The sequence below is a fragment of the Hippocampus bargibanti genome, linkage group LG13 (genome assembly GCF_051943395.1).
Source record: "Hippocampus bargibanti isolate YZ-2025 linkage group LG13, ASM5194339v1, whole genome shotgun sequence".
Taxonomy (NCBI): domain Eukaryota; kingdom Metazoa; phylum Chordata; class Actinopteri; order Syngnathiformes; family Syngnathidae; genus Hippocampus; species Hippocampus bargibanti.
The window spans coordinates 3,922,464-3,932,416 of record NC_142746.1 but is presented as its reverse complement, the minus strand read 5'-3'; the positions used below and the strand labels follow the sequence as shown (position 1 = coordinate 3,932,416).

General features: G+C 42.9%; 1 protein-coding gene across 1 annotated transcript; it reads left to right on the top strand.

The window, feature by feature from the left end:
* The first annotated feature begins 1,925 nt into the window (after positions 1-1,925).
* Positions 1,926-8,581, top strand: LOC148889069 (uncharacterized). Its single transcript, XM_089012365.1, has 2 exons — positions 1,926-2,879; positions 7,496-8,581. Exons 1-2 carry the CDS (start codon positions 2,357-2,359, stop codon positions 8,098-8,100), a joined length of 1,128 nt encoding a protein of 375 aa, XP_088868491.1. The 5' UTR covers positions 1,926-2,356; the 3' UTR covers positions 8,101-8,581.
* Positions 8,582-9,953: the final 1,372 nt, after the last annotated feature.

Below are 9,953 nucleotides of genomic sequence, written 5' to 3'. Positions count from 1 at the left end.
CCATTTTAGCTCGGGTACTCTACCAGAGGCCAGGAAGCTTGGGGTTTTATTTATATATATATATATATATATATATATATATATATATATATATATATATATATATATATATATATATATATATATATATATCCCTAATTTCCAGAGGTGGGGGTGCTAGACCTCTGGTTTGATAGGCCCCTACACTGATTACCTCTTTTACCCCAACTGATTATGATCTATGACTGGCCCTGATTTCCCCATTCGCCCTGGTATCACCTCATCAGCATGACTAAGCCTATTAATTCTGCTGTAAGCACAATCCAAATTGTACCTCACACCGCCATGGCGATTTTGTAAAGGGTTTTTGCTGTTTTATAAAAATAGCTTCTTTTACTCACCTTTCAAACAATCTATTTCATTTCACTAAGATTTTAACGTCACTGTCGTTCGCTTTTAGTTCGCTGACGAAGCTTCTCGGATGAGAAGTCAAACGTCCGACACCTTCAAAGAAGTACAGATGACGGCTGAAGAAACCGGCTGACTACTCCTGTACGACTGAGACCTTACACAGATGTATTTTTATACTTCACTCATGATAACGACCAACAGGTATGCAGTTGCAGGCGGAGCCCTACAGTGCCACCCATTGGTCACGAACCGAAACGTGCTCAATGCAAATGAAACTATTACATCTAACAGGGCACGTTTCGCCACGTGTCACCCCTTAAAGGACAACCGACGCAATCGGACAAGTTGTGTCCATAATTTGTAAAATCACTTCAAATGACTTCTACTGAGCGTATTTTACAAAGATTCCACAGCATATAGCTATATTTTACGTTTTAAGACTCACGCTGAATATTCAGGAAGTCTTCTGTTTGTTTGAGTTGATGATGATGCCTGACGTGACGTCACATCTGGAACTCCCCTGACCGAGAAAGCGACACACAATGCATTTTGGGTACTTTGTTTGGTCTGAAAACTTCGTGTTGATCCGTGTTGATGGCAAAATTAGAAGGAAAACACATAAATAACGCGATGGTGAATCGTTGTGTGTTGCACCAAGACTACAATTTGATACTAGTTGACACAAATTCCCAGCAGACAAATCAGCCCATTTCCAACGGAGCTTGGGCGCCATCTTGTGCATTTTCTGGGACGCTACATTGGAGTCCTGGTGGCTCGAATTGACATGGGAGGACTTATTTAATCGGATGCAAACATTTATGCTTTCCTCTTCAGAACTATTTGAATCATATTCATAACTGGATGAGTAACAAGAAAGCATCTTCTCCGAATCTGAAGCCATTGTTTTGATTCTCGAGCAAGGCGAGACGTCCCGACGTGACGTCACAAATAAGGGGCCAGGACCTTCTGAAACTTTGCATCTCTGAGGTCATTTTGAAGTAGTTTTGGGACACATTTGACTAAAATATCAGCATGCGTGTTTTGGGTGTTTTAGATGCTGTAAAACGTTTTTCTGATGTCACTTAGGAAACAAAAAAATGGTGTCGGTTGCCCTTTAATGCACTTTATTCTCAGACAATAACAAATATAACATAATAAATCAAATTACAAACAAAAAGGCGGGGCTTCTGCCTTATTGATGGAATTAGGGGAACTATTTGAGAAACACTACTTGAAATTTTTGTGAGAACTAATGGTTGTTTGTCTATGTGTGTCCTGTCGTTGGTTTGTAAGAGGGACAGGGTGTACACTCTTCCCAAGACTGCTGGGAGAGGCTCAATTTAACTCAATTTTTAATTTCAATATTACTGTCATTGTAGGTTATGGAGGACTAATTTGTCCGAAGATGTAAAGGGGAGTATATATGTTTGTTCGTCTATTTGTGCCATGCAATTGGCTGGCCAGCCGTTCAGGGTGTATGCTGCCTCTTGCCTCAAATCAGCTCGGATAGGCTCCTGCAATTCCGCGACGGACAGTTAGGAGAAACATACAGAGAATTGAATGGACAGAATGGTACCTCAACCAATGTATCATTATTTTTATTTACAATATTATATCTCATAGAGCCTATAGTGAACATATTTTGAAATGATTATATGCTGTGTCTGTTTTTCTTCGATAGCTGGAATACATTGTACAGTATATATTTCCGAGCAGGGAAAGCGACGACAAGGACACCGAACAATAATGTTGGATCGCGGCCTCTCGACGGCTATTCCTTCCCTTTTCATTCAGCTTCATTTGCACAGTAAATAAAACTATGGAGGATTGAGCTGCCGGGGACAGGTTAATTTGGATTTCCTCGTCGCTCTGCTTTCAACACGGACACGGACTTTGGAGCAACGGACGCCTTTCGGTGGGATTTATCAATTTGGGAGATTTGGCTGAACAGTCTCACGACAGTAAAATGAGGCGGCTAGCTGTGGTTACCAGGCACAATGGCCCCGTAGCTCCGCTGGGTAACAACAACTCTGGAGCTTCAAGCATCATCTCGCTACCCCAAAGGAGAACTGTTAATATTTCCACTTCTACAGACAGATGTACCACTGAAGGAAAGGAGTGTTTATTGAAAACTAACAGGAGCCCCACCGTCAAATCTGAGCTGGTTTGCAAGTGGACAGGCCGAATTTCCCCAAGACAGAGGTTTGAGCGGATGGCTTCGTTTGTCTGCAACCAAAGTTTTAGCTCCATGCACGACCTAGTAGACCACGTCACCGCCGAGCACGTAGCAGCTGGGCTCGACACCCTCAGTCATGTCTGCTGGTGGAACGAATGTGTACGTGAAGGGAAGGCTTTTAAAGCCAAATATAAACTTATCAACCATATCCGTGTGCACACCGGGGAGAAGCCCTTTTTGTGTACATTTCCCAACTGCGGCAAGATGTTTGCACGATCCGAGAACCTCAAGATCCACACTCGCACGCACACTGGTAGGATGGACGATTCTGTATTGATAGCGTTGTAACAATGCAATCACTGTTCTGCTGGTAGCCCGTGACTGTAAATAAGTAATCATCAACATCCCCAATGTGTAAGATCTCCCCCATGTATAAAATGGCACATTGCACACATTTTTCACATATACACTTTGCACTTGGTGTATGTTTCTCGAAAGAAGGCTTTTATTGGGCCGTATTCATAGTGTCTGTTTTTTAATGAGGTGGATCTGTGTGTTTCATGGCAAGAAAACAATATTTAAAATTGTGATGAGTGGACTTAAGTTAGGATTGCTGTGAAATGAATTAATACAATAGTAAATACCCTCCCCCAAACTGTCATTTTCAATCTTGAAACAACAGTGTCATTTAAAGCTACAGGCTGCAACTTGACTCTGAGCTGCACCAAACTCTAAATTCCAGTATTCAATTAGTGATTTAAAATATTTCAAAGCTCATTGTACATGGGCCCTGTCATTAAATGACCCAGCAAAAGGGTGGGAGTCAAACGTCGATAAAACAAAATATGTAACTTTACTCCTGTGGCTTTTCACAGACCGGGAATGCGCAAATGATTTTAGGACATTTCGTTTGAGGCCTGGAGGGTTTCTGGTTAAAAGTTCCGCCTCACAGTGCAGAGATACAGGGTTAGATTGGCCTGCCTTAGATCTGGCCTTCCTTAGTTTGCATGTTCTTCCCTTGCCTGTGTGAGTTTTATTTTTGGTACCCAAGTTTCCTCCCACATTACAAATTTTGGAGGTATTGGAGCTCCAACTTGTCCATAGATCCGATTGTGATACGTATATTTGTTGATTTATGACCTGCGATTGGCTCGCAAAGAGGGTCTGGTTGTTTCCGGCCACCTAGTGATCCAATCTTCCACAGAAAGTAAATGTGTGAAATCCTGCGATGGAGGCAGGGAGCCGACCAGGTGCTGGTCAAATTGGCTGGCTGAGTAATGATGAGAATGATCAACTCAACTCAGCTGTATTTATAGAGCACTTTCAAACATACAAGCTGCATACAAAATGCTGTACATGGACAACTATCATCTGCAGCCAATAAAGCAGTCACAATGATAGAACCAGGGAGTAAAACTAAGATCAAGTCTGAATCATGCTAAGTGAAATACCAAAGAGTACAGGTAAGTTTTTAGGCAGGTTGTAAAAGATGGGCAGCAAGGGGGCTTGGCGAATGTTCAGTGACAGACAGAGACAAACAACCAGTCACTCTCACACTCACACCTAGGGACAATTTGGAGTGTTCAATCAGCCTGCTATGCATAATTTTGAAATGTGGGAGGAAACCGCAGGACCCAGAGAAAACCCACGCGTGCCGATGGAGAACATGCAACCTCCACACAGGGAGGCCGGAACTCACTACCGTGCTGCCTTTCCAATGATGAATAGAGTGGAATTTAAAAAGAACATCCAAGTGTGTTTCCAGAATGTTTTTATTGACTTCATTAGTTTTTATTAACTTCATTTTGATGCTGGGGCAAATCTAATCTAGCGTGTTGTGCCTTTCTGGGCATCAGGGTGGCCACATGATCACACACATAATAGAGTAGTAACAAAGCTAAGTAAAAAGCTAAGCTTAATTTACCAAACATTTTACTCTAATGTACTATTGCAAACCCTGCATTGGTTTGCTCGCGAAGACCCAATCGGGGGTGATTAGTTGCCACAGTTACAAACATTTACAAACACTGATCAACAGTCCATTTTTGTGGCGGCTCCGAACTAAACGGTGATGGAAGAACACAGGATGGATTCGATGACAGCAGTGTAGAAATGTTGTAGCACCTCCTGTGGCAGGCCATGCTTCTTTAGCAGCCTCAGGAAGTTCATCCTCTGTTGGGCCTTTCTCAGGATGGAGTTGGTGTTGACCTCCCACTTCATGTCCTGGGAGACTGTGATTCTCAGGAACTTGAAGGTCTCAACGGTTGACACGAGGCAGTTGGATAGTGTGACGGGCACCTGTGGTTATGGATGTTTCCTGAAGTCCATGATCATCTCTACAGTCTTGAGCGTGTTCAGCTCAAGGCTGTGATGGCAGCACCAGAGCTCCAGTTGTTCCACTTGTTGTTGGTACGCAGACTCGTCGCCGGCTTTGATGAGACTGATGACCGTGGTGTCATCTGCAAACTTTATGAATTTGACAGCTGGGTGCGTTGCGGTGCAGTCGTTCGTGTAGAGAGAGAAGAGCAATGGAGAGAAGACGCATCGCTATGGGGCTCCAGTGCTCATGGTGCGCGTTGCGATTGATATTTTTCCCAGTCTGACCTGTTCTGTCCGTCCTGTCAGGAAGCTGAGGATCCACTGGCAGATAGTAGAGGACACACCAAGCTGTAGAAGTTTGGGGATGAGGAGTTACGAGATGATGGTGTTGAACGCAGAGCTGAAGTCCACAACCAGGATCCTTGCATAGGTTCCTGTGTTGTCGAGGTGCTCGAGGACGTGGTGGAGCCCGATGTTGACTGCATCCTCCACAGACCTGTTTGCCCGGTAGGCAAACCTAAGAAGGTCCAGGAGAGGTCCGGTGATGTTCTTTAAGTGGTTCAGCACGAGGTGTTCAAAGGACTTCATGGCCACAGACGTCAGAGCAACAGGTCTATAGTCGTTCATTCCTGATGGTGCTGGTTTCTTTGGAACTGGGATGATGTGAGACTGTTTGAAGCAGGATAGAACTTCACACTGCTCCAGGGATCTGTTGAAGATTCTTGTGAAGACCGGAGCTAGCTGGTCAGCGCAGACTTTCAGGCAGGAGGGGGACACTCTGTCCAGTCCCGCAGCTTTCTTGATCTTCTGCTGCTTGAAGAGCCGTCTCACGTCCAATTCGTGGATCTGTTGGGCAGAGGGCGGATATACGGTAGTTTCTGGTAATGGTGGAAGGACGTGGGAAATGGGGGTGTCTTTTTCAAAACGGCAAAAGAATGTGTTTAGCTCATCAGCCAGACCCTTGTTGTTGTAGGATGGTAAACGATAATTTTTTATTGCTTTCAGTGCTCGATCTCCGATTCTAAATTAGGTCTCTTTCTCTTTCCTAAACTGCCTGAGTTTGGGAGTGAACCATGGCTTGTTGTTGTTGAAGGAGCGGCAGGACTTCGTTGGTACACAAATGTCCCCACAGAAACTAATGTATGATGTTACAGTGTCTGTGTATTCATCCAATGTGCCCGTTGAAGTTTCAAAGATGCTCCAATCAGTGCAGTCTAAGCATTCTTGTAGAGCTAACTTTGCTTCATCTATCCATTTCTTCACATTCTTGACTACCGGTTTTACACATTTGAGTTTCTGTCAGTATGTGGGAATTAAGTGTATTAAATAGTGGTCAGAAAGAGCCAATGCTGCATGCACACCCGATCGGTATGCTCCTTTGAGTGCTGTGTAACAGTGATCAAGAATGTTTTGTTCTCTGGTGTAACAGTCAATATGCTGCTTATATTTGGGAAGTTCGCGGTTTAGATGTGTACGATTAAAATCACACAAAATAATAAGGGGCGATTCTGGATATTTTAGTTTGAGTTTGTTTACATGGTCCGCTAGCGGTTGTATACACGTGTTAGCATCAGCTTGTGGCGCAATGTACACGGCAACAAGAATAAAGGAGGTGAACTCACGTGGCGAGTAATAATAATAATTAATAATAATACATTTCATTTATAAGTGCCTTTCAAAACTCTCAAGGACACTTTACAGTCACAGGATTTCTTTTCTGCGGATGAGCAGCGGCAGCCACAAGCGCCAGCGTTGAGTAGAATGGCTTGCAGTTGAGAGATAGCGATTCCAAGCCACGGCTGCAGTGTGCGTCGAGCATCGTGACATCAGTGCACCATTCTTCGTTGATGTAGAAGCAAATACCACCACCTGTGGATTTCCCCGATTGCTCCGTGTCCGTATCCACACTGCCGTAACTTGTCGGGCACACCGGCTCGTTTTCCCCTCCTCCGCTGGTGTCTCAAAGCTCCGTACAGAGCTGCTCGCAATCAGCCCCGAAAAACCTTGTGGATTTTGATGTGTTGGTGAAAATCGTCCAAGAGTGGATTCCCCAATGATCAGTAACTCTTCCCTCGTCTAACGAAGCCACGTAGGGTCGCAAAAAACAAATGAAGTGCTCCCAAGAGCAACGCACCTGATTCAAATCATCAGGACCATTTTGATGCTGCTTCAGAGCTGCGTTGTTGAGCTGATCACTTGAATCAGGTGTGTTGCTCCTCGGAGAGCTGGAAAACAGGCAGGACAGGAGATCTGGCCTTGGACAAAATTTATGACTTTCCTTCACAGGAAAAGGTCATTAGTCAGGTTACAAATGTATCAGTTCATGGAAAAGGCAATGTTTTATTGCTTAGAACTGTTCGTGCTTAGAACTCAAGAGGTGTGGTATTCTAATCAAGAAAACTATGTTTTACTAATGTATCACTTAAATTTGCATGTACTCTCAATGAATAGCTTGGCAGAGCACTGCAGAATTTAGGCGTTTGTCATGAATGGCTGCGTCTCCTGCCGGCAGTAAAAGACAATATTTCTGTGTTCGAGCCTTGATCCACAGTGTCCGATCGAACATCTCTGACAATTGTTTATTTATTTTATTTAATTTTTGTGTTGCAGGTGAGAAACCTTTCCAATGTGAGTTTTGTGAGCGACGATTTGCCAACAGCAGTGACCGTAAGAAGCATTCACAAGTCCACAGTTCTTCAAAACCCTATGACTGTAAGGCCCTGGGCTGCACCAAGTCCTATACACATCCAAGCTCTTTACGCAAGCACATGAAAGTCCACATCAAATCATCACCTACCTCTGAGCCCTTTGATCTCTATGATTCCATCCAAAAACACCAACGACCTCAGCCTCTTCTTGAACCACTTGACCTTAAAATTAACCACTTGTCACAGTCATTCAGCAATAATAACAAATTTGACTTTGATAACGCTACATCTAACAAATTAAACCACAAGCTGCAGGGAAGTTCATCTCCATCGGCAATGCCTTTGGACCTATCTCTTTCGGGACTAAAGAGTGATCTTGCCCTGCAACAGCAGCAGACTCACTGGACCCCTGGAAAGAGCCAGCTGTCACTCAACCCAGCCATACCTCAGTTGCCTAACATTAAGGAGTGGTATGTCTGTACCAGAACTACAATACCCAACTTTCCTCTTCCTCATCCAGATGACATCAAATTGGAACCAAGTGACGATGAGGATTATGTCACGTAACATGGTGGAACCTAGGGTTTAATGTATTGTAAAACCCGAAACAAAAGATTTTGGGGGAATTGTACCGTTTTATGGAAGCTGTGGAACCTGATTTTCCCTTAAAACTGTCACTGTTAATTCCTCAAAACATGACATACTAGCCCCCCCACCCAAAAATACATAAAATAATAAATAAAACAAGTTTAACTACATTCCTATGCACATACACATTGTATGATATAAATGCTTTCAGTTGCCCGGAGTTTATGTTTTGTATAATTGTTTGGGTTTAATGATTTCACTGCATTTTTTTCTGCATTACTGTCACTATTTTCATGAATCATTGTGTCTCAGAATGTGCTCTGAATGATTACAAATGCCAGGACTGTGCAGTTTAGTCCAAAACTGTTTGGAGCGTGGCTTTTTATTTTATTTTTTTGCATTTTTATTCTTTATACAAAACCACAACTGACTTGAGTGAAACAATACAACAATAAAAATGTAGTTGAAGTGAATATTTTCAGATTCAAGATGTTCAACACAAAAAATAAGGAATATAAAATATTTTCATTATCATATACATTTTGTCATTTGGAAAATGTATATAATTGTGAAATTTAACTCCTTAATCACTGGTCTTCCTTTACCAACCGACACAAATCACAAATGAAGTGATCCCGTCACGGTTTGCAAGGTGGTGATGGTGGTGGCTCCCAAAAAAAGCAGGCAGGATATAGCAGCAGGGCGTAATTGACAAATTGTATGAAATAAAGTCAGCAGGAACAAAATCTGACAAGGTGAAGCAAACGCATACAATGACCTGACCATGAATGGTCGTGCCGGGAGTCCTTTTAACTGCCACTGATTGTCTGAACGACCAACACCTGTGCAGGGGCTGACAGCACCACCCGTTGGTCACCAACCAAATCGTGACACACAAAAACAAACACATTGTCTACCAAAGATGAACACGACAATGCTCCTCATCGACATTTGTATCAACACTAACAATTTTTACAATGCTCCTTAAATACATTTCCATCAACACTCTTAATAATTTTAACAAAAATATAAATCGAGGATTTGCTAATGAGTTAAAGGCCAACCGATAGCTCCCGACAAGTTACCTCCATAATTTGTAAAATCACTTCAGATGACTTCGACTGACCGCATTTTACAAAGATTCCATCACATATAGCTATATTTTACTTTTCAAAAGTCACGCTGAATATTCATGAAGTCATGTTTTCGAGTTGATGTCGATGCCGGAAGTGACATCACATTTGGTACTCCCCTGACCGAGAAAACAATACACAGTGTATTTTGGGTCCTTTTTTGTCTGAAAACACTGTGTTGATCGTCAAATTAGAAGGAAAACTACATGAATAACGTGGTGGTGAATCGTGTGGCAGCCAATTGCGGTAACATGCATAAAGAAGATATAAGTTCACACAAATTCCCAGCGGACAAAGCAGCCATTTCCAACGGAGCAGAGCAGTCGAGCACCAGCGATTCGGCGCTTGGATAGCGGAAGTTTGATGCATGTTTACACATTTAGTGACACTGCATGCTAACTGAGCTCACCTGGTGAAAGAGAGCAATCACCATATTAGTGGACGAAAAGCCGCTTGTGCGCCATATTGTGCATTTTCTGGGCTGCTACATCAGAGTGCAGATCTCCTTCAATGGTTTCATCGCTTGCAGACGGCTCGAATTGATACGGAAGGACTTCTTTAATCGATTGCAAACATTTATGCTTTCCTTTTCAGAACTATTTGAATCGTATTCATAACTGGATGAGTTACAAGAAAGCATCTTCTCCAAATCTGAACACTCTCAAGCCATTGTTTTGATTCTGGAGCAAGCCAGTTTGT